This window comes from Rhinolophus hipposideros (genome assembly GCF_964194185.1).
Source record: "Rhinolophus hipposideros genome assembly, chromosome: 9".
Lineage (NCBI taxonomy): Eukaryota > Metazoa > Chordata > Mammalia > Chiroptera > Rhinolophidae > Rhinolophus > Rhinolophus hipposideros.
This window is the reverse complement of record NC_138055.1, coordinates 87,009,562-87,035,048: the sequence shown is the minus strand read 5'-3', so window position 1 is coordinate 87,035,048 and position 25,487 is coordinate 87,009,562. Positions and strand designations below refer to the sequence as shown.

The following is a 25,487-nucleotide window of genomic DNA, read 5'->3' as shown; positions in this document are numbered from 1 at the left end:
TCAGAACGCATGCGCGCCGGTGAGGATGGCTGGTCACCATTGGAGGACTGGTGGCCGGGGGCGGAGAGCGCCGGTGTCTGGTTTTGGGCGGGAATTGAAACCGCCACTGCTGCCAACTAGAACCTCAGAGCTGCAGATATCCAGGCTTGCAGGGAGCCATGGTGCGGCCTGTGCGGTGAGTAATGAAGACATCAGGCGGGGATGCGGAGGAAAGAGGAGGAAGACGCCGGAGTCAGCCTCACCTGCGCACGATGGAGGGGACAGGCACGGGTCGGACGGAGGGTGGCGACGGTGCGGTGGGATGGACGGTAGCCGGGAAACGGCCCGGTCCCACTGAGGGCCCTCCACTCTGCAGGAGGACCCCAGCGGTGCAGCCTCTCCCTTCTCTTTCCTCCCTTGGCAGCTCTTGCCGTGTCTTCACCCAGCCCGTTCGGACCAGACCTTGTATGGCAGCGTACGAACGGCACTCGACGCCGCACCAAGCTCCTCCTTACGTGTTACTTCATTTGTTCATCACTGTAGTTGTCGGATAACGGCAGTTTAGGTGTCCCTGTTTTACCTGTTTAAACTTCTCGGCCTAAAGTCCAATGTACCTGGGCCACAACGCTGGTGAGTGGCAGGATGATGCCCAACCTAAGTCACCTGGCTCCAAACCCTCCGTGCTTTCCGTTGCGCTGTTTGAAGCTACTGCTCTGCTTACCCACAGTTGAGTGCTCTGCAGGCGTCGGGCCACCCATTCATGTAGTCAAGTCACGCACATAATATAGGTTACCTTCTAGTCCAGGGGTGAGGTTAGGGGACCAAAAACAAACGTCGAAATGTGAGAGAGAGTAAGAAGGAAGAAAACCTTAGTTTAAACAGGTGTCGCCTCTCTGAGGACATAACACGGGCGCTGAAGCATGAATGACAAGAAGGAATAGCCAATGCAAATCTGGGGAACCCTGGTAAAGCCAAGGGAACAAGAGCCACGGCCTTGAGCTTGGCCATGTGTGAGGGACAGAAAGAAGGCCACGAGAGCTGTAGCATTCGCAAGCAGTGGGGAGATTGCGAAGTGTAGGGGATTGGGTTACAGAGGTGGGCAAAGACCAGAGCAGAGAGGGCTTGTCGGCTTTAGAAAGGAGGTTGGATTTTATTCTATGTGCAGTGGGAAGTCAGGGGAGAGTTTTTAACAGGGGAGAGAAATCTAATTTTGGTTTTATAAAGTTTGCTTCAGCTACTGGTGGAGAATGAATGGCGGACGGGATAACCAGAAGGAAAACCGATTAGGAGACTTGTATCATTGGGTAGTGGTTGGAGTAGGGTGTTATCAGTGGACGTGGAATGGGAGAGATGAATTTGGGATATATTTTGGAGGAACTGCTTAGAAAACTTGCTGATGAAGTAGATGTGGAGGCAAGGGGGAAAAAGACTCAAGACTGACTTCACAGTACTTCTAGCCTCAGCTGCTGAATGCATGATCTTTCTACCAGCTGAAGTGTGGCAGGCTACTTAAAGGAACCAGTTCAGAGGGGGATCAAGAGTTCCGTTTTGAGCATGTTAATTTTGAAATGGGTATGGAACATCCAAGCTGCGAATACATACTACCTTTGTCTGGAATAGCTTGTCAAAGTACGGTTTGCAGACCCCTACAGGTCACTGAGACCCTCTTGGGAGGTTCATGTGGTCGAAACGGTTTTCATTATAATACTAAGGCATTACTTGCTTTTTGCATTGTTCTGTTATTGGCACTGCAGTGATGGTCAAATGACTGGCACCTTAGCACGAAACAAGGCAGGTGGCACTGAACTGCCTTGTTCAACGAATACAAGTCGTCGTATTCTTTATTGCTACAATTCAGAGTTTAAAAGAGAGAATGTGTTTGATGAAGCAGTAAGAATTATATCCTTATAGCTTAAACATTTAGCATAATTTTTACAAGAGTTTTGATTTTATTTTACTATTATTCAATCTCAGAATTTCTTCTAGTGTCCTCTAAAGTAGTATATAGATTCATTTCAGGTGGCAAGTACAAAGTCACTCGCCATTTTTTAAGTGCCCATTGCATACAGAACATTATTTAGTATTATGGTGAGATTTAAAAAAAAAAAAAGGCTTTTAGTGTCTAGTTTATAACAAGGAAGACAGAATGCGCATATAAAACAAAAGAATATGTACAATAGAAACTTTTAAATACCCAACAGCAATTAAACAGTGTATAAATTGTGTTAACTATATTGATTATTTTAACTTTGTGGGTTATCTGAATTAATTTTTTTTCTTATCAGGCATATCAAATAACTATTTCAGCTAATGTTAAATCCCTGTAAAATCCAAATCGTGTTTTAAGTATTCTCAAGAGAATACAAACACATTTTTCTTTACTCAAGACAATTAATGGTTTTAAGGATTGGGGTGAGAAAATTGATGTTTGTGTAAATGAAAAATTTCTGTCTTGATCGTAGGCATAAAAAACCGGTCAATTACTCACAGCTTGAGGACTCCGACAGTGATGGTAAATAGAGATTCTTATTTTTACTTTAAAGATTTGCAAATTTGTTTCCTCAGAAATGTATATGATATATATACATATATATATATTTATATTTTATATTTATTTATTACATACATATTATATATATACATATATATGTGTATATATATTTGAACATATTACCGAATTGCATAAGAGGTAGGTCTGCAAAAATAATTTTTAAGCATTTGGGATAATTACGCTGATAATTATACTGACAAGAAGTATGTAGGTAAATAATAAATGAATAGATTCAGGTAAAATGTTTCCTTAGGTCAAAACTACTCTAGGACCATGTTTCTCAAGGTGGGGTTTGTCTCCTCTCCCTTCCCCTAGGAAGGGACACAGTTTTTTGAGGCACAAATGTGTTACAGAATATAATGTGAAATCCCCATTAATTATGCAATAAGACCTTGAAGAAAGGTTAGGTTTAAACTATGCATACCCTATTGGGATCTATATATATGGGCTATTAAGGCAACTTTAGTCAAAAAGCTTAAGAAACATTGGACCAGATTACATTCACTTTGAAGTAGGTTTTGTATTTCTCAGACCACCAGAGCTTTCTGTGAGTCAAATGCTTAGGAACTCTGAGGTTTGAAGGAATCTGTTTTCTGCCTTGGGCACAGCCTTAGTGTGTGTAAGACTTAGGAGAAAATACTATAAAATGTAATTTGTAGCTTTTTATCACTGTCATCCGTCTGTCACCAAATATTTATAAATTGCCAGTTGTGTTATAGACACTATGGGGTAGAGGTTGAGGCAATCACAAGTTATATTTCTCCATGAGGAAGCATAAAAGAGACAACATGTACTAATAAATGCTAAAGGATGTGATTAGTACTACATGTATCCTGAAAGTATGCACACCTGTGTCATGCATACATGACACATGCTGCTTTTAGCTTTAAAAGCTAAAGCAGTAGTTTTATGTTGAGTATGAACAGAACTATATCAGTTTTTAGTGGTTTAGTTTTTGATATGTTGATATTTTAATAAATAAGACCACTAAAACAAAGTTGAAAAACATGAGTGAGAATAAAGATATTTTTAAAATTTTTTAAAAACATTTTTTAAAACATTTTTTAAATTATGGAAATTAAACAATTTGCTTAATCTTTAAAACTTGAACACCCACTATAATGAATTTCAACTGCTAAGAAAATAATTTTATTTATTTCTTACTTAGAAGAAGGAATTTCATACATTTTTTTATTTTTAATTCACACATAAATAGATGATTTTGTTTCTGCAACTGGACATTTAACTAAGAAATCTAGAACAGCACCAAAGGAGTTAAAACTAGAAGAACCAACACCTAAACTGAAGAATCTCCAGAAAGAAGATATCCCATTGCAAGAGAAAACCCCTAAAAAAAGGTGAGAGGTAAGACATACAGTAAATACATGACATTAGATGTGTTAAAAGAGAGACAGATGCGGCTTCTGGTTTAAATTAGAGCTCGAGCAGAGCCATAGGTGTTATTTTATTTAGTGCCTGTAGGAGAATGAGGATGTACTGTTAATCCTCTTCTGACTTTCTGACTTAAAGAAATTCATAAATATGTAAGGAAATACCCATTTAAATATTAAGACAATCATGCTTGTAAAGTTTTGAAGTTATAACTTACTTTTACATGACCCCATACCTATTTCTGAAGTCAAGTCTCACAAGATGACTTTGTTAAAAATTACATTTGTAAGGACAGTTTTATAAAATTTAAAACCATGTGTTTTTCTACAGAACAAAAATATTTTCTCTTTATATTGTTGAGACTTGTCCAGCAGTGAGAAAATCTTGTAATTTCTAGACTAACCTTGGAATTCCATTAGTTAACACCAACAGAGAAGAGAGTGAGGGAAGGAAGCCCTGAGAGGCCCAAAACTTGTAGTGTGGAGAGGAGATGGGCAGAAGGGGGATATTAACAAATGGATCATGGGTCATGTGATGGTTTACTGCTACAAGTATGAGAAAAGTTAATTAACATAGAGAAACTTAGTCCATGGCATTCTCATTCCTTTTCTCTTTTTTTTAAATTTCTGTTTTTGATCATTTCACTATATTTCAAATGTAGTGAAAATACCCACATACGGGATAAAATATTTTCAAATCATATAATTGAGGGACTTGTATCCAGAATATTTAAAGAACTCTTACAACTCAACAATAAAAACTAATAATGCAATTTTTAAAATGGACAAAGGATTTGAGTAGACATTTCTCCAAAAAAGATATACCAATGGCCAATAAGCACATGAAAAGATGCTCAACGTCCATAGCCATTGAGGAAATGCAAATCAAAACCATAGTGAGGTAATACTTCACACCCACTAGGATGGCCATAATCAAAAAGACAGACAATAACAAGTGCTGTGGAGGGTGTGGAGAAATTGGAATCTCCATGCATTCCTTCTGCAAATGTAAAATGGAACTGCTACACTGGAAGGCAGAGTAGCAGTTTCTCAAAATGTTAAACACAGAGTTATTACATGACCCAGCGTAGGCATATAGCCAAGAGAAATGAAAACACATGCCCACACAAAAATCTGTACATGAATGTAGCAGCATTACTCATAGTAGTCAAAAGGCGGAAGCAAGCCAAATGTCTGTCAGCTGATGAAAGGATAATGTGGTCTAGCCATACAATGGAGTATTATTCAGCAATAAAGAGACAGGAAGTACTGATATGAACTACAAGGTGGATGAACCTTGAGAGCATTATGCTAATGGAAAGAAGCCAGGTACAGAAGACCACATACTGGGCGATTCCATTAACATGAAGTGTCCAGAATAGACAAGTCCATAGAAACAGGAAGTAGTTTAGTAGTTGCCAGATGCTGGGGAATGAGTGCTAATGGATACAGGATTTCTTTTTGGGGTGTTGAAAATGTTCTGAAATTAGGTAATGGTGATGGTTTCATAACTCTGAATATACTAAAAACTGCTGAATTGTATGCTTTAAAAGGATGAATTTTATGCTATATGACTTGTATCTCAATAAAATTGCTGTTTTAGAAAAATAATGAATCTTCCAAGGTGCATCTTAGTATTTCCTCCTTCGTGTAACCTTCTCTGTTTTTGATTTCTCTTCCTTTTACACACCATAGCACTTTTGACCACCTTGAACAGGAGACATAATCTGCTTATGTGGGATAATTATTAGTCTGTCTTATTTCTCGACCCGCCTCATTAATGGCAGAGTCCTTGATGGACCTTTGTATCCTATCTAGTGCAGTGTCTCATACACAGTAAGTATATTCAGCGAACTATTTGCTGAAGTCTCGATTGGGAGAAACAGATGTAAAAACATTCTTTTTAATTAAATGTAAGACCTATAATAGCTGTCTGAGGAGGTGTGAGTGAGGTCATTTCTAAATGAAAAAAAAAAGTGACGTGTGAGCCAAGTCTTATTCCAGGTTGAGCAGGTAGGTGAGCTTGTGGTAAGAACAGACATTACAATGAAAGGAAACAGTAAGTGCAACAGCACGTATGTCAAATCTCTTACGCTAGATACAACACGACATTGCTACCTTTTAGAAGTCTCATCCTTGAAAGTCAATGAGGATCATGATTATCATTTAAAAACATTTTTGTGAGGTTAGCAACTTTTAAATGGTAATTCAGGAAAGTCTCAAATTTTTCTGTTTAGTTGAGACTGATCATTTTTAAAAAATTCATTATTATTTCTGTATCTACTCCAGGATGGCTTTAGATGACAAGCTCTACCAGAGAGACTTGGAAGTCGCACTGGCATTATCAGTGAAGGAACTTCTGACAGTCATCATTGATGTGGAGGAGTCTCAAGATAAAAGTAACTTTATTTTCTATATATTTATCTTTCTAACTTTCTTATTGCTTTTATAATAATTTCTTTGGATGAGACTTCCCAGAGGAAAGAGTACAATTTTAATACTTTGGACCATAAATGGCACAATTTGCAGAGGGTATGATGGGATTCAGTTTATTCTGCTGCATAAATCACGTACATACATACATACATACATACATACATACATACATACATCTCTGCTTAACACCCAAAGTGAGCTTGAGGATGGACCTGGCCTGTGAGCTTGAGGATATTCAGATTACATTTTTGTATACAGTGAAAATTTAATTTCTTGATCAAATGAATTAATCTGTACAACCGAACAATCACCTCTGTTCTCTCAAAATTCAAGTTAAACATGACGTAATGATGGTAATTTTTATTATTTACAAAGGTTAAAGGTACTAATTTGGTTAGCAAGCTCAGTAGACTTAAGGGATGTATGATTCTTGGATTTCTCTATGGGTTTTTCTCCTTTGATTTTTCTGGTGACTCTGCGGCAGATGTCAATACTGCGGCAGAAGTTATTCCTGGAAAAGACATCCAAACTGCTAAAATACTTCTGGGTTAAATTGTTTTGGTTTAACTTCCTTTATGTTGGAGATATTTTTAGCCCATTAGCTTATTTAGGTGTATAGATATTTAAATCAGTATTGCCTCCTGTTTGAAAATAAATGAGACAGTGATGATTAGGGGGCCTTTTGGTAATGAGGAATCAAAGAAACTTAAAAAGTGAATTGTCATAAATTATATCTAAAATTGCGAAAATGAAATCCATCTCTTGCCTATAAGAGACTGTGGACTGTATAGCAGGATTTCCTTGGAAGTAACACTTCTCACAGAATAATGCACTTTGGAACACTGGGACTTAACAGGACCAATTATCATGACTTAAAGCCTTCTTAAAACACTTTAGATCATTTTAAGATTATTACACTGCTTGAAGAGTCTTTATGTTAGTAAAAGCATGGTCCTGCCTACACAGAAATAATGGTTAATACTTACTGACTTTCCTATGTGCTAGGTACTACAATAAGCAATTTCCATATGTGATTGACATTTAATCCCCCGCAATAATCCCACTTAATCCCCACACTATTTTTATTTCCGTATTATAGACAAGGAAGTTAAGTCTTAGAGAGGATAAGCAACTTTCCCATGGTCATATAAGCCAGTTTAAGTAGTAGAGCCTGAATTTGAACTTAAGTCTGATTAACTGTTTCCTTTCAGAGCCCAAACTCCTAAAAATATGCTAGCCTCTCCAAGTAAAGTCATTGTGCTAGTTTGAGTTTAAATCATTTATCTGTGTCTGGATGCTATTACATTTTAGCACTAATCTTTCTACTTCTAGACATTGGTTGATTAATGAACACCTGTTTCTTCTTACCTCTTCCTTACATTTAGGCACTGAAAAACGTGGCAATAGTAAAATAGAAGCAATGGATAAGTCTCCCCATATCTCCAATTGCAGTGTAGCCAGTGATTATTTAGGTAAGTTTTTTATAGTAATAATAATATTTATTTATTACAACAATGCTGTTTTTCAAATTTGTATTTAAATTTCTAAAACTGTAGCTAGAACCAAGATCTTTACATTTGTCGGTGCCCTTCATCTCTCTCCTTTGTTTCTTTCTGTTTTAGTTTTCTTTTACTGTAGACCCGGTTTCTTCCCTGGTGAAGGGTGGTGACTACCCGTGGCTTGTAATTAACAGCAGTTGACCACTGAAGAAAGGGGCTGTGTCTTCCCAGCTCCAGTTTGAAAATTCTTGGGGAGAGACTCTCATTTTGGGTCTTGGACTTATCCTTCAACCAGTCTCCGTTGCCAGGAGACTGATGTATTATAATTGGCCCAGGTTGGGCTATGTGGTCTATTACTAGAAGCTGGAGAGGGATGAAGCTGGGCCAATAAAAACAGCAGACAGAATAGGAGTCTACTCTCAGCTCTTTGAATATTGCCTGTCACAAAAAGTTTTCCATTGATTTTTATGCCTCCCCTGAAGATTTGGATAAAATTACTGAGGAAGATGATTTGCATGGTGCTCGAGGGAAAAGAAAAGCAGCATCTAAAGCTGGCGTACAACAAAGGAAGATTCTTCTGGAAGGCAGTGATGGTGATAGTGCTGATGACTCCAAACCAGACTTTGCAACTAGTAAGTGCTATCCTACCTCAAAATTAATCCTATGGAAATTCAGTGAAATGTTCTAAGAGACATTAATGTATGCAGAGCACTGTGCCTAATATGTGGTGTGTGCAAGTTGGAGGAACACACAGGATGGTTAAATTCAGCTGTGGCATTTGGGGAAAAGCTCTGTCTGGAGGTGACCTTTAAGTCGTGCCTTGAAAATGAGTAGCATTTGGGCAAACTACAGGGAAAAACAGCATTTCTGACTGATAGGCATGAACAGTGGAGCAGGCACGTACCTGGGTGAGAGTTCAGTGAGCCCCGCAGGGAAGAATGTTGTGGGAGCAGCTCACGGCAGGCTGGTACTGAACCATGGGGGTCTCAGGCCCATTCTAAGAAGTGTATACTTTTTCTGTAAGTAGTAGAAAACCATGAAAATATTTTGGATAGAAGTGATAGAAAACCTTTATTGTGATAGTTGTTTTCAGACTCAGAACTTAGGACAAGTGGGAAGCATAGTGACCTTGACAGTACATCATGACATATTAATTAAAAACGAAAATGAACAAATGCAAAAATTTATGCCAAATCAGATGCTATGTTTTGATAGATTATAACATGCTATCAACAAACAATAACAGATATCTTCATCAGCATTTGTTGCACAAATATTTGAGTACCTGTTATGTGCACTGTATTCTAGACACTAGGAAAACAGCAGTGAGCAAATCAGCTCCCTCCAGGAGCTTAAATATGAGTGAGAGGACATGGACAATAATCAAATAGGTAAGCTCTCACGCAGCGTCGTTGACAGGTTCTTTGACTTTAAGTGAAACGCCATATAACAAAACCAATTTTACCATAGGCTAATTGATTGATATAAACAAGAATTAAGTTCCTACGGCATCTCATCAACCTTATAATGAAATAACGTTGAACAGACGGACATTATTCGAGGACCTGTTGTACATAATTTGTCAAGTGTCATAGAAGAGCTACGATAAAGGGGAAAGCAGGATAGAGCCTAAAAGTCTGCTTTTTAACCCAGACCTGCCCCTCTACATGACCCAGGTGATCCCAAGGCAGTTGGTCAATGGATCTTACTTTGAAAAACACTAATGTAAGTGGAGCACAAAAAACAGGAGCCAGCAAAAGAGAATACCCTCAAGAAGCATAGCAAAGCATGGACTAAATGCTTCCCAACTTAAGGTTACTTAATATAATACCGAAAAACAACACAAAAGAAACAGTATAGTCAAAATAACTCCTTGGCAGTTTCAGTGTCTTTTCTAGACATAATTGTAGCACCCCCAGAATGTCAGTATCATTATATGATGCATGCCTGTCAGAAAAATCAGTAAGCAGTTCTGAAGTTATTGACAGACTACTTAGCACACTAACGAAATTAATTTATCTTTAATAAAGGATCAAAATGTTTGTATGTAAGTGGAAGTGAAATCACTTGCTTTATTTGTTGGGTTTATGGAATTCATGGGTTATGTTTAGAGGTATAGATATTTAAAAAGAATAGCATTGTGTTATTTGCATTCCCATGTCCGGTAATGTCTCCTGAATCATTTTGTAATAGGAAGTTATATGGAAATCATGATTTGGATACTGACTTTAAAATTGCCCATCTGCTCTTAAAAGTACTTGAATAGACATTTCTCCAAAGATGATACACAAATGGCCAAAAAGCGTGTTAGAAGATGCTCAATATCACTGATCATTAGAGAAATGTAAATCCAAATCACAATGAAATATCACTTCACACCCATTAGGATGTCAAAAAAACAAAATAACAAGTGTTGGTGAGGATGTAGAGAAATTAGAATCCTTGTGCGCTGTTGGTGGAATTGTAAAATGATGCCCCCGCTATTGGAAATCAGTATGGCAGTTACTCAAACAATTAAAAATAGATCTACCATATGATCCAGCATTGAAAGCAGGGTCTCAGATATTTGCACACCCACGTTCATAGCAGCATTGTGAATAATAGCCCAGAGGTGGAAGCAACCCAAATATCCATGGACGGATGAATGGATAAGTAAAATGTGATCTATATATACAGTAGAGTATTAATTCAATGTTAAAAAGAAAGGAAATTCTGTCACATGTTACATCTTGGACAAACCTTGAGGACCTTATGTTAAGTGAAATAAGCCAGCACCAAGAGAAATACTGTGTGATTCCACTTATATGAGGATCTGAAATAATCAAATTCATAGAAACAGAAAGAAGAATGGTGCTTAGCAGAGACTGGGGGTGGTGGTGGAAAGAATGGTAAGTTGTTTAATGGGTGCAGAATCACTGTTTTGCAAGATGTAAAAGTTCTGGAGGTCTATTGCACAACAATTTGAATATACCGTGTTTCCCCGAAAATAAGACCTAGCCAGACCATCAGCTCTAATGCATCTTTTGGAGCAAAAATTAATATCAGACCCAGTATAATATAATATATAATATAATATAATACCAGGTCTTATATAATATAAGACCGGGTCTTTATAATATAATGTAATACCGGATCTTATATTAATTTTTGCTCCAAAAGATGCATTAGAGTTGATGGTTTGGCTAGGTCTTATTTTTGGGGAAACATGGTACATACTTAACACTACTGATCTGTACACTTAAAATTGGTTAAGATAGGGCAGGCCCGGTGGCTCAGGCGGTTGGAGCTCCTGGTTCGATTCCCTCATGGGCCAGTGGGCTCTCAACCACAAGGCTGCCAGTTCGATTCCTCGACTCCTGCAACGGATGGTGGGCTATGCCCCCTGCAACTAAGATTGAAAGGACAACAATTTGACTTGGAAAAAGTCCTGGAAGTACACACTGTTCCCCAATAAACTCCTGTTCCCCTTCCCCAATAAAATCTTTTTTAAAAAAATGGTTAAAATAGTAAATTTTATATTATGTTTTTTTTACCAAAATTCAAAAGCTTTTTAAAGGAAATCATTTTTCAGAAGTAAATAGCTTGGTTCCAGGTTGTTACTCAATTCTATATAAGGAAATATTTTTGAGATGAAATATGAGCCAGAGGTTTAAGAGAAGTATAGTTTTTTAAGTTTTGTACAGATGGACAATGATTTAGGATATGGAAAACACAAGTAGGAAGGAAAACATTGAAATATGAGTGCTCTGAAGTTACGATGGATAGGAAGACTGCAAAAATTATTTCTAATTGGAAATTATTCTTCCTTTAGACAGATTCAGGACCTATAGTTGTTTGGGGGAAATGTGGTTGTCAAATGGTGATTTTATCGTGAATTCTGATAATGAGGGTTGCTATTATAATTAGGACAATAATCACAATAGGAAGCCATTGTGGTAAAAATGATTTATCAGTAAATGGAATGTCTGAATTCTTGGATGTTAGACCGAGTAGGACATTGGGAGAAAGTAATGCTGGTGGTTGATGTTGTGGTAGATACTTAAACATTCTTAGGTTCTGTTGTGCAAGATGCAGAAGTTCTCACCTTCGTGTCACTTGTGAACTAAAATGACTGCTTCTCCTCTAGCTCTTTCACAGCTGATTTGGTTTTCTTCCATAGTACATTATTATGGTTTGCACTAAACTCCAAGTATGGCTATTCTCCCTATAAAATGCATATGGTCCAGCCCTGAGAAGCAGTCCTTCAACCCTTACAGGGAGCTAACTCATTAGCTGAGAGAATGAGAACTGCCATCTAGCCTGTACTGTGGATATACAAACTAAGCTTTAAGCAAAAACTTTTCCTTGCCTCCCTAACTTTCTGACTCCTTTTCTGTCCCCCACCCCAGAAGTACAAAAGCCTTACACTGTCTTCCGGCCGTGTAAACCTCCTTAATCTACTCCAGCCACGCCTGCTTTACCTTAAATTGGAAGACAGACATATTCCTCCTTGCTTAGTGTATTTTAAGGAGCAACAGTTTATTTTCATTCACCCTAAGCCCAGAATGACTAACAACTCTCCAATGCCCTCAAAGGTGATTGTTTATTATACTCGAATGTGCAACTATTATCATTTCACACAACCTCAAGTTTGGAGCAGGCTCCTTTTCTTTAGGTAATGTCAGAGCTTTCCCCCAGCATTGGCTCAACCTAGATGAGAAGAGAAAGGGTCATCTGTGACCTTCATTTGGGAAAGAAAAGTGAAAATTGCAGAGAACATTACACTTTTGTTAAGGACATCTAAATATTCCCAGAGTCTATAACCTAAGTGTTTGGGCCTTCCAGATTTTCCAATACGGTATGCTGATGACTTGGGATTCTGGGGGCTCCATCTTCCCACCTCCAGATTATTTAGACTGCTTTCTCCATTAACTCATAAAGCTCAGTTGGACCCCATCTTTAGATAAACTTGTTCAGTGGAGTTTTGCCCAGTTCCTACCATTTATCCTCTCAAGCCAAAAACACATGCAATACCAGAACTGTCCTAGATTTTATATTCTGAAAGTTTGGAGACACTTCCCTACTACTTGCCGTCCCTGAACCTAGATCCTCTTAGGACTCCAGAAATAATGACTTGATTTTGCAAGGTACTATTTATAACAGCCTTTGTGTGATCTGCTGGCCTTATTCTATATAACATAGTAATCATTATGTGAATATGTGGGTTGATTACTCTTTTGTTTTTTAAAAATTTTATTTGTGTGGAAAAAATGATAGAATAAGGAAATTACAATTTGAAGATCATAATGAGCATCGTTAATTTAGGGAAAGATCATCAATGGAAGGCTGATGAGGATCTTTACAATGGAGAATTCAGGCTGGCGTCAGCTGAACCAACACAGAGTGGGACAACCGCACATTATGTGCTTTCTGATATGATATAATACGAAGTACAGAGCGTCACCTATGAAGTGTGTTCTTGCCCCCCCTAAATAATAAGAAGGTGAGCCTGATTCTAATTGAGGCTTCAGAAAATTCCAGCTCACAGAAAATGCAAGAGTAAATTAAATGACACCATGAGGAAGTAAACAGACAAATCCAGAATGTGGGACATTGTGTAATACAACTGACTTGGTTATTTCAACAAGTGAAGGGCATTGTTGGGGATATTGCTCTACATTGAAAGTGATTAATATGGACTGGATAGATGACACACCGAAACACTTGTTCACATTGTTAGATATGATAATGACATTGTTTTGTTTAAAAAAGTCCATGTTTCTTAGAGATGCATTCTGAAGAATATAGGAGTGTAATGGCACGATGCCTCGGATGTATTTTAACATACTCCAAGAAGAAAAGGGAAGAGAAAAGAAGAAAAGAGAGATAGCTGAAACAAAAGTACCAATACTGAGATTGTTGAATAGTTATCTACTATTATGTACGTTGAAAATTTTTCATATATATATTTTTATATAAAATATATTTCATATAGATAAATAGGAAGATATTATATATGGTGGGCATAACAGTGGTTATTTCTGAGTTGTAAAATTAGGGCGCAGGCCTTCTTTTTCCTTAATACTTTTTAGTGTGGTCTACATCTTCCGCAATAAGCATGTACTGCTTAGCCATCAGGTATTCTCCATACTTTTTTTCCAGAGCAGGTGTGCCTACTTAACATATTACTTCACTGGCTCACATCACCCCATGGAGGACAGAAACGAGTTTGTGGGAAATTAGAGGTGTGTCCCAAATGAAATCATATATAGGATTATCTTTTTTTTTTTTTTTAAATATTTTATGTTGTTTAGTCTGTTAAGGTTGTTGTATGGTTAGTCCCTGCTCCTCAATTCCCACTGTTTTTCTATTCTAGAATGTTGAAGTTTATGTGATTAAGGAAGGTATACGGTTATTACTACCACCAAGGTCATCATTTTGAAAGAGTAGCTAATGTTATACCCTACCATTCGTTTCAAAAGTTACTGAATTAAACTGGTAAAATCGGAAGTAAAGATTACTGCTAGGAAATGATAATGATGATAGTAATAGCAAACAATTCTACTTTGCTTGCGGTATGCCAGATGTTATTCTACATGCCTTACCTATGTTAACTCAGTTAATCTGCACAACAACCCTATGATGGAGGTTTTCCGGTTACCTCCTTTCATACATAGGAAACTGAGGCACAGTGCTGTGGGTGAGCCACCTGTCGGAGGTCACACAACATGTAAGTGGAGGGGCCAGGATTCAAACCCAGGCAGCCATGCTCTCCATCATGGCAGTGTTTTGCCACTGGAAATGGCTTAGCACAAAGGTGCACAAGAATGTGCAAAAGCCAGAGACAAAGTCAAGGCCATAGAAGCCTTACTTCTTAAAACAAAGGTGAAGTACGTACTCTTCTGTTTTAGGTGAAGATTCCAAGAATGATTCTGATTTTAGTGAGAGTGAAGATGATGATGAAGACGTCACTATAAGAAAAAGTAAAGAAATTAAAAAGAAAGGAGTGAAGATTAAATCCCCAGTTGAAAAGAAAGAGAAGAAACCTAAATCCAGATGTAATACTTTGGGTAAGCTTAGTCCAAAACACTTTATAAAGGAAATGGATTTGGTGTATTGAATGGGTGTTTCTTATATACGCCTTTGTTCTCCTTAACAGTTTGTGAGTGTTCTTCTCTAGCTAAGATGTGTAAAGAAAGCAGAGGGAGTGGAGAAAGCAGATGAGGGGAGTGAACTCCACTACCTGTCTAGTGCCTCCTATGTATACCTCCCTTTAGCACTGGCAGCCCCCTCTGAGATAGCTGTTGTCACCTGCATTGTACTGTGAGAAACCTGAGGCTCAGAGAGCTTAAAGAATCTGTTGGAATTCTTACAGCTAGTAGTAAGTAAGGGGCTAGAATTTGCACCCAAGTTTGTCCATCCAGAGCCTAAGCCCTATCCACTGGACCACATTTTCTCCAGGCCATTAAACAGGGAACGTTGCACGATTCTACTTTCTTGATTTCATGCTGGACTTCATCTTCGACTTCAGAACTCTTTTGCCACGTTTTGAGCCTTTTGTTTTTTTTTTCAAAACCACTTTGTTAGAAACCATTTTTGCAAACTTTTGGAATTTGTGACAACTTGAACATGGAATACCTGTTTCTTTTGTAAAAGAAGTTAGGATGCTTTTGAGTTCACAATATCTGGTAAATTATTATAACATAACTTTCGTTAACCTTATTTGTTTTACTTATTGATATATATATTTATGTCTTAGTTGTTTAATATGTACGCTCTTTGAAACTAAGATTTCCATTACTCAGACTCCATTTATGAATAGGAGCAGTTGCTCTTGCCTTGATAGCATGGTCCTGAGTACTTGCTAAGTAGTAAGAATTAAGTGCTGATTGAGTTATATTCCTCTCCACTGTATTCTGAATAAAAGAGGTTTTAATTAGTGTTTTTTTAATTGACAAATTGATCTCATCTCCAGAAATTACATTTCACATGCAGGGCTTTTTAGAGATAAAGCTGTATATTAGTTTCCAGTTGCTGCTGTAAAAAATTTCCATAAACTTAGTGGCTTAAAACACTACAGATGTGTATTACTTTACAATTCTGCATATCGCAAGTTCAGAATGGTTCTCACTGGGCTGAAATCAAGCTATCAGCAGGGCTGTGTTCCTTTGTGAAGGCTCTAGGGGAAAATCTATTTTCCTGCCTCTTCCAGCTGCTCCAGGCTGCCTGTGTTCTTTGACTGCGGCCCACTTCCATGTTCACAGCCAGGAATGTTAGGGACTTTCTCACATCACATCACATCACATCACCCTTACCCCGACCCCTGCTTCTCACTGTCACTTGTAAGGACCCTGGTGAGTACATCGGGCCCATCCCCACCTCCAGACCCTTAGTGACGTCTGCTATGTCCCATTGCTACACACGTTTGGGGAATCAGGATGTAGACATTTGTGCAGGGCCTACCACAAACTGTGATATGGAAAAATCATTAACAATAGGAATATATTTTGTATTTTCTTTTAGTGTTTGTTTATGCTTCTTCCCTAAGACACACTAAAAACTGAAAATAAAATTTCAGTTTCCAAGTTGGAATTTACCTTATGAAGTCTTCTGTATACCTTGGAGAAAGTTGCTTCACAAAGAAATTTAATGTATAATATTGGAAGTAAAATTTATCTCCTAAACAATGGGATTAAGAATTAGGCAAGATGAATTATATTTCTAGTTCCACTAATAATGTAGTGTCTTTCATTTGCCCATGTTATAATTTTTCCCTTGATAGGAAATTTCAAGATCTGTGCTGTCCGATGTGGTAGCCACTAAACACATGTAGCTATATTTCATTTAAGTTAATTAAATTTAAATAAAATGTACGAGTCAGTCCTTTGGTTTTGCCAGCCACACTTCAAGTGCTCGAGAACAATAGGAGGCTAGTGGCTATGAAATTGAGCAGCACAGAATGTAGAGCATTTCCATCAGCACAGAAAAGTTGCTGGACAGTGCTGATATAGGGAAGAGAAATGTTAACATTAAAGAGAGGATATAGTGAAAATGTTCCTGTTCATATGCATTCAGATACCCCTAGGGATCTCAAAGCAAGCATTATCTGAAAGGGAATTTATAGTCCACCTCTCCTCCCATCATCCCCTTCACCCCACCCCCCAAAAACACCAACACCTACTCCCATTCTTGTGTTTATTCTCTGGGTTAATGTCACCATCCAGTAGTGTGTGCACAGCAGGAGCTTGCAAGTCATGATTATTTCTTCATCTTCACCACTGCTTTCCCCCATCTGAGTACTAAAAGACATCCAACCACGTCTCTCCCAGATTACCACATGAGCCTACTAGTGGTCTACTTGCCATATACTACTGTCAGAAAGATGTTTTCTAAATGCAGGTCCTCCTGAGACAAATTACGTGGCTCCTTCACTTCCTCAGTGATCTGCACCCTGTCTGTATCTCTTCCCTTTCCTACCCTTGCCATTCCTGCTCCAGCCTTACTGGACAAGTAGCTCGTCCTGGAACTTGCATCTGCCAGTTTTGCATGCTCTACTCTGTCTGGAAAACTTCCTAACTCATCTTTACCTTCTAGGCTTGACTTGGCTCAAATTATCCTCACCCACCTCCCTGTGACTTCTAAATCTATGCAGATAATATACACAGATTATGGGTTCCCTCCTACTGTGATACCTCTGGAGTCTGTCATAGCTCTTACCATGCTGCATTGCGCACATGTTTACTGTGCTGCCCTTCCTACGAGAGTCTAGTGACTGGACCATAGGAATTCCTTGGGAGCAGGTTTCATGAATTATATTCTTTGTAACCCTAGAGCCTAATATATGATGTCTGACAATTCAGTTCACAAAATTGTTGCAACGATGTTGCTAACCTTTTTTGATATCAGAGGGATATCATTATGAATTTGTACTGGACAGTTAACAAAGTTTACTATTTGATAGTGCTGAAAAGGCTGCGTGAAAAAGTCAGACGACCTGAACTTTTCGCCAACAATTCATGACTCTTGCATCACGACAATGCACCAGCTCACATAGCACTGTCTGTGAGGGAGTTTTTAGCCAGTAAACAAATAACTGTATTGGAACACCCACCCTACTCACCTGATCTGGCCCCCAATGACTTCTTTCTTTACCCGAAGATAAAGGAAATATTGAAAGGAAGACATTTTGATGACATTCAGGACTTCAAGGGTAATATGACGACAGCTCTGATGGATAGTCCAGAAAAAGAGTTCCAAAACTGCTCTGAAGGGTGGACTAGACACTAGCATCAGTACATAGTTTCCCAAGGGGAGGACTTTGAAGGTGACCGTAGTGATATTCAACAATGAGGTATGCAGCACTTTTTCTAGGATGAATTTGCAATCTTAATTGTCAGACCTCATATTGTCTCACTGACACACTGAGACACTGTTGTGTAATGTTTAGAAATATGAACTTGGGCTTGGGAGTCAGACCTGGTTCCTAATCCTGGTTCTAACATTTACTAGCAATCAAACAGATTGCTAGTAGCAGATTGCTGAACCTCTGTTTCCTTATCTGACAGTGGTGATGGTAGTATCTGTATCAGAGTTGCTGTAACGGTTAAAGGTAACATATACGATTGCATATTACACTGCCTTGCACCTAAATGCTCATGAAAGGTGACTGTTTTAGTCTTTCAATAAATGTTGATTAAAAAGTTTTTCAAAATGATACTGCCTTTTCAATTTTTAGAAGATTATGTTACTATAATTTTTACAGATATATACTAGGCTTAATCTTCCTGACAAACTTTTTTATGGATATTTTTCAAATAAGTGACTTCAGTAGACTCTGCTCCAGCTGCTGTCAAAACAGAATCTCAGCCCTCACCGAAAAAAGTTTCTCTTTCTTCAGAAGCCACTAGGGAACCATTACAAATACGCAGTCCTTCAGCTGAAAGCAAGAGACCTAAGTGGGTCCCACCAGGTATGGTATATTTATTGATCAAGGGTTCAGGCTTGGAGAACTATCGCTGGTAGATGGTTTTCCTAGTTGTAAATATAGGACAGCTTGACAGGAGCCATAAAAATAAACCTGTGCTTTGGCCTACAAACTAGTCTTGGGAATTTATTCTTAAAAAATAATTAAAAAGAAGAAAAAGTAATAAGTCAGCTTCTCATAACTATTTATAGAAAAATTGTGCGAAACTAGAAACAGCCTAAAAGTTTGTTGAAAGAATTTGATATATGGCACATACATTCAATTAAGAATGATAAATCGGATGGTTAGAAACATGGGAATGTTTATAAACCTTTCCTTGAAAAAAAGTACACACAGTTGTACTTATGACTACAGGCATAATCAACTGTGAACACTTATGTGGATAAATTTTGAAATTTCATACTTGATGGAAATAATTACTACGTTAGAGTGGGAGCATAAATGAAGCCAGTGTAAATAAATAAAAAACGGTATTTGTCCTGTTTAAAGTTATTTAATATTTTAAGAAATAGATCCTTTCAAAGGAGTACTTGTAAAAATTGCAGTTTTAAAAATGTATTAGATTTTTCTACTATTTTAGAAATTATAATTACATTCATTTCTTTATCCCATTTATAATCAATGTTATTTGTTCCCAATTTAAGCTATTTCAGTTTTCATGCTTAAAGTTTTGGTATCATTACCTTGCCTTCTGGGGATGTTTGAAGATAGGTGTGGATACTGTATTTTTCTGCTCTTTACTACTTTCCATTTTTTTGATCTCATTTATAATTCCATAGAGCCTGCATAGCAGAATAAGCCTTAGCTTTTTTTTTTTTCTTTATAAATTTATGTTTGTTAGGAGATTTCTGATATTATCAGCATCAGGTGGTATATTTTCTTTCAGCGGTTTCTGGAAGCAGCAGCAGCAGCCCACAGGCAGGGGTGTCTGTTAAGTCTCCGAATCAGAGTCTCCGCCTTGGCTTATCCAGATTAGCACGAGTTAAACCTTTGCATCCAAACGTCGCTAGTAGCTGAGTGTGGTCTCAAAGAAATGTTTAATTAACAGAATCACAATTTTACAAGTGTGTTTATATTTGATTTGTGTTTATGTTTGAAAAGAGTATTGTAATATAAAGGAATTCTTTAATGTCGTATAAATTATCTCTACCCATTTTGTGATTATGTTCTCTGAAGAGCTATTGAAACTTCAATAAGAGGTTGGTTTGTCAGAATTATCTTGTAATGTCATTTCCTTCTGAAGAGCATATTCTGTTTTCCTATGTATAAGAACTTGTTGTCATTAGTGGTCGTCAGTTTGACGTGGAGGAAGTGTACATTACATGCTGTTCTTTTCTATTAACAGAAGGTTTCTTTCTAGTTTAATCTAATTTATGGCACCTTGACTTTGTTCAGAGTTTATCTGGCAAAAGGAAACATTCCCATTTTTCCCAGGAGACATTTCTGAAATCTTGTACTTAAGCTACATTGTCAGTTTTATTGCAAAGATGTTTTGTATTTTAGCCAAATATTTTTATAATGAAAATTCAGAATTATTTTACACATTAAAACAGTTTCTATATGGCATATGTCTCCTACTTAGAAATAAGTGGTTATTGTACAGCAAATAGAATTTCTTGACATTTTATGAAGCCCTCATTGTCAAAACCTTTAATAAAAATGAAAGGTTTTGATCTGCTCTTTTCCTTGATACAATTACATCCGTCTCTGTCTACATTTCATGATAAAATGAATGCTTGGCAAAAAAAAAAAAATAGGCTTCTGATGTAAATATAAAGGGTGGGCTGTTAAAGTAATCACTTTGTGTATGGTCAGTGCTTTAGAGGGTGTCTGTCCAGTACCTCGTCATCCCTATTATGATATTAGATACTACAGCTTTTCAGGGAACTGAGATCTGAATTTGTTGTGAATCAAAATAGTAATAGACATTTTATATTTATGGTGACAATTTCAACCAGCTCCTGATAACTTTTTAATAAAAATTCTTTAAAAAATGTACAATACTTAGCTCAGTTCTTTGTGGTTTATAGAAATATTTATGTTAATGTGAAAATAATTAATTTAGAATTATGATTAAAGTGAGTGTTGGCTTACTGCTATTGTGCATTTTTTTCTTGTCTAGTGTATATTTATATACTGTCATATACCACCTCATCTACCCCGCCCCACCCCCTTTTTAAAACATGTTTTCCAGTTACACAGTGTTGAGATACTGTATATGGCGCAGTTCAACAGTAAACATTTATGAAGAGCTTACCCTGTATTAGGTACTGATATCATGGGTTAATCATCTAGCACCAGCTTGATGAACCTGTTTTCTCCGTGTTATATAGTTTCTATTGAAAATTACCATCAAGTTTGTTAAAACTGGCCTTGCAGAAAGCACTAGCGACCTTCCTGTTTCCAAATCCAGTGTGTATTTTTCTCACCTCATCTTATCGACCCTGTTCTTCATATTCTGCTTAATACATTTTATTTCCTGGGCTCACATAACACTATTCTTTCATAATTTTCTCCCCATCTCCCTCTTTGCTCTTCACTGTTTTGCAGCTTTCTAATCTTTCGTGTCACCTACTCCTCCCACCATAGTGTCATATTCTGTCATGTCATCCCCCCCCAACCCCAGCCTCCTTTTTTAAAGCTTAGGTGACTTCAAGCCCCAGTGGTCTCCTACGTGACAGTTGCTGCCATGTTAGGATGTTTAGCCTGCATCTTATTCGGCACAAGGCCTGTTGCCTGGTCCGTTGATAATTTGACGAACTCATCACTAAATCAGTAACGTCTCCCCCAACCCCCAGTGTTTCCCCCTGCTATGTTTCCTGTTAGTAAATGGCACGACCACAAACTCAGTACCTGAGCCACTGCCACCCTCACATCCAATCACCAAGCTCGGTTCCATTTCCTCGGTTGTTCAAAACCATCGTTTCCTTCGACTTGCTGTCCTTTACTCCGAAACGCCACACTTACTGCTTCTAACAGGCACTCTTGCCTTGATTCTTAACCCACTCTGGCTTACCATCTATACCATTGTTGCCAGAGGGAGTTTTCTAAAATAAAATCTGAGCTTGAACACCCCTCTGCTGAAAATCCACACACGCAAACCTTAGCCTATTTTGTTCACAAGATAGCTCAAATCTGGCCGACCCCTTCTGGCACCCGTGGTGGAGTGCAGTCGCAGCGCCCTGGGCCTTCAGACTGGCTCTTATCTGCCTTCTTTACGTTGCTAATTCCTACTTGTCCTCGAACACATGGCTCTTTTCAAAAAGCATTATTTCCATGACTGTTTCCTCCATGGGTCAGACTGTGTACCTCCTGGCCACGCTACTGTCATTCAACTATAACTTTCCTTGGTTTTCCTGCTTTTAAAACCTGGTGCAAAGTGCTCAAAAGGTGTTCATCTGATGAATACATTATATCCAGAACTTTTGCTATGAGCTTCTGCTAACCACGAAGTTTGAAGAGGAGGAGGGTAAGCGCAATTTCAGAATCTGGTCTGCTCCGTCATCTCTCTCCTCTGGAAGGCCTTCAATTCTTGTTCCAAACTTGAAAGAACTGGAGCAAGAGAATGGGAGTAGGAAGAAAAGAGATGTGTTTTTCAGATTGATGTGAAAGGTGGTTTGGGCCTTAAGTCCTTTCAGCTCCGGAGTCACAAAAAGGGCGGAAATAGTTTCTATAGCGACGGGAGGAGGGTGTGGCCGTCCACCTGCACGTGGCGGGTCCTGGTCCCAGCCCCCGCGGGGGCCGAGCAGACCGCCAGCCTGATGCAGCCCCTCCCACCGGGACAGAGGAAGGCGAGGAGGCCGCTGGGGCTCGCGGTCCCTGGAGAGGCTGAACCAGCCAGGTGGGGGCGGCCCTCCCAGGGGAAGAAGCTCTGGGGCAATGGGGGGAAGGAGGTGCGGGGAGCGGGGAGAGTGAAAGGGGTACAGAACACAACCAAGTAGAAAGGGGCCTGTGGGTCGGCGGAGAGGAGGGGGCAGGTGTTTAGATCTTGTTCTCAACAGACGCAGAACAACATGGATAAACTTGGTTCATGGAACGTCGCATCGCTGCCTTGGGGCTGAGTGCCGGGCGGGGAGAGATGGATTTTTGCGAACTCCTAAGACCTCCCCTGAAACTGCTTTCAGCCTTGACTCCGACAACTTGGGGCACAAAACTTTCTTCCCCCTTTCTTTGTCTTTACTGCATGCCCTGTCCCCTTGATCAAAAAGGAGTCCCCGACCACTGGCTTCATGTTGAGGAGGATCTGGCTGGTACCAGCCTGTTCCGACCCAGCCCTTAGTCCTGCAAGCGCGGAGCCCACCCGGAGCCCACTCCCTGACGCGAGTTAAGGCATGCGTGGATCAAAGCAACTTGCCTCTCAGGTAGCACTGGCCTCTCTGGGGTGATGCCCCGTATTAGCAATTTGTTTTCCTTAAAAAGAGTACGAATGACGCCAAATTGGGGATTTTAAAAAAGTCTGCAGTTAATTTTTGTTATTTTCTATGTTTGAAAAGTCCAAAAGCCAGTTCAGGGCTTAAGTTACTTGTGACCCCTCTGACATGTTTTAAATGACTGACGGGCAGCAATTTTAACTCAAGCTTCACTGTTCAGGATTCAGTGGACTTGGCAAAAGTATGGGGCCATTTAAATGGCAAATTCAAACTATGAAACGACAAATATAAATGTCTTTTGTGACCAGTCTTGGTGGAGGGATTTAATCCCCTACATGTGGTAGGTACGTAAAATCTAGGAGTTGTAAGGAATTCTTCAAACATGGACTGTGCCTGATCGTTTCTGTGAGTTGAGTCTTATTTGCCTTCCGTGTTTTAGTTCTTATGAAGAGGGTAATGACAAACCTGAAAGGAGTCTAGCAATGTGCCAGCCACTCTTCCCGGATGTTTTTCTCTCCAATTCCATATTGTCAGCAACTTGGCTAGAATGCTGCTTCTCCAGTTTGGGAGGACTCAGTGCTGGGAGTCAGGGGTTTAGCTGACCCCAAACCCAACATGCATGTGTTGTGATAGCTAAAAGGACAGCAAATACTGGTCTAGGCTGCTTTAATAGAAATATAGTGACCAGATGAGAGGCATAAAGGTCTCACTGCCTGATTTAGCACTGATTAGAACATAATCTGGACTAGACAACTAGTCACTTTAAGAGAGGTCATAAAAAAATTAGAAAACAGGGATAATCATAATACTCTCCAGTATATGCTTGGATGCTCCATCACATGAGGGGTTTGAAATGAATGCCTGGAGATGAGTAGGTGCTGGGAAAGCAAAAAGCCACTGTTTTCAATATTCAAGAACTCTTGAGTAGTAGAGAGGGTAGGTGTTTTCTTTGTTGCTTTGCAGAGGATTACACATGTCAGTGGAGGATATGCCGCTGAATATTATCTCTTTCAACCAACATTTACCAAGCACCAGCCATATATCAATTAACAGCTGGATGTGGAATAGGGTGCCTGGAAAAACAGTGAGCTCTGTCACAGAAATATGTTCGCGAACTCATCCTAGAAAAAGTGCTACATCCCTCATTGCTGAAAGTCACTACGGTCACTTTCAAAGTACTCCCCTTGGGAAGCTGTGCAATAATGCCAGCACCTAGTCCACCCTTCAAAGCAATTCTGGAACTCTTTTTCTGGAATGGCCATCAGATCTGTCGTCGTATTACCCTTGACCGGAATGTCATCAAAATGTCTTCCTTTCAATATTTCCTTTATCTGTGGGCAAAGAAAGAAGTAATTTGGGGCTAGATCAGGTGAGTAGGGAGGGTGTTCCAATACAGTTATTTGTTTACTGGCTAAAAACTCCCTCACAGACAGTGCCGTGTGAGCTGGTGCATTGTCGTGATGGAAGAGCCATGAATTGCTGGCAAATAGTTGAGGTCATTTAACTTTTTCACGCAGCCTTTTCAGCACTTCCAAATAGTAAACTTTGTTAACTGTTTGTCCAGTTGATACAAATTCATAACGAATAATCCCTTTGATATCAAAAAAGTATAGCAACATCGTTTGACTCTTGATTTGGACTGATGGAACTTTTTTGGTCATGGAGAATTGGTTGACTTCCACTGTGCACTTTGATGCTTTGTTTCAGGGTTGTATTGGTACAACCATGTTTCATGGCCAGTGATAACACAGCCCAAAGCATCGTCTTGCTTCTCCAAAAGGTCTTGGCAAACTTCGACTCTCCTTTGCTTTTGTTCATCAGTGAGCTCCTTCGGGACTGTTTTTGCACACACCTTTCTCATGCCAAGATTTTCATTTAAGATTTTCCTGTTTCTCTATCCATGTTTACTTGGTCTGCTATGTTTATCGCAGTCAGCCCATGATTTTGACGCACAGTTTGATGAATTTTTGCAACGTTTCCTTCAGTTCTGCTTGTTTCCAGCCGCCCTGACCTCTCTTCATCAGTGACGCATTCTCTCCCCTCAGAAAAACGTTTAATCCATTTGTACACTGCTGTTTTCTTCATGGCATTAACCCCATAAACTTGGACTAACCATGTCCCTGATTTTACTTCCATTCTTGCCAAGTTTAACAAGAAATTTAATGTTTGTCCATTGCTCTAATTTAAGCTCAGACATTCTCGCAACGGCACACAAAAACACAAAAACAATAATGAATGCCAGTCAGCAAGACACCGCCACACATCAACACAAACACAGCTCTGAGACACCGATATACC

General features: G+C 38.9%; 1 protein-coding gene across 1 annotated transcript; it reads left to right on the top strand.

Annotated features, from left to right (window-relative positions):
- Positions 1-13: 13 nt before the first annotated feature.
- Positions 14-20,913, top strand: RAD51AP1 (RAD51 associated protein 1). The gene is made up of 9 exons (XM_081060252.1): positions 14-175; positions 2,442-2,491; positions 3,747-3,888; positions 6,211-6,320; positions 7,743-7,829; positions 8,339-8,488; positions 14,747-14,905; positions 18,655-18,804; positions 19,706-20,913. The coding sequence occupies exons 1-9, from the start codon at positions 159-161 to the stop codon at positions 19,834-19,836; spliced, it is 996 nt and encodes a 331-aa protein (XP_080916378.1). The 5' UTR covers positions 14-158; the 3' UTR covers positions 19,837-20,913.
- The last annotated feature ends 4,574 nt before the right edge of the window (positions 20,914-25,487 follow it).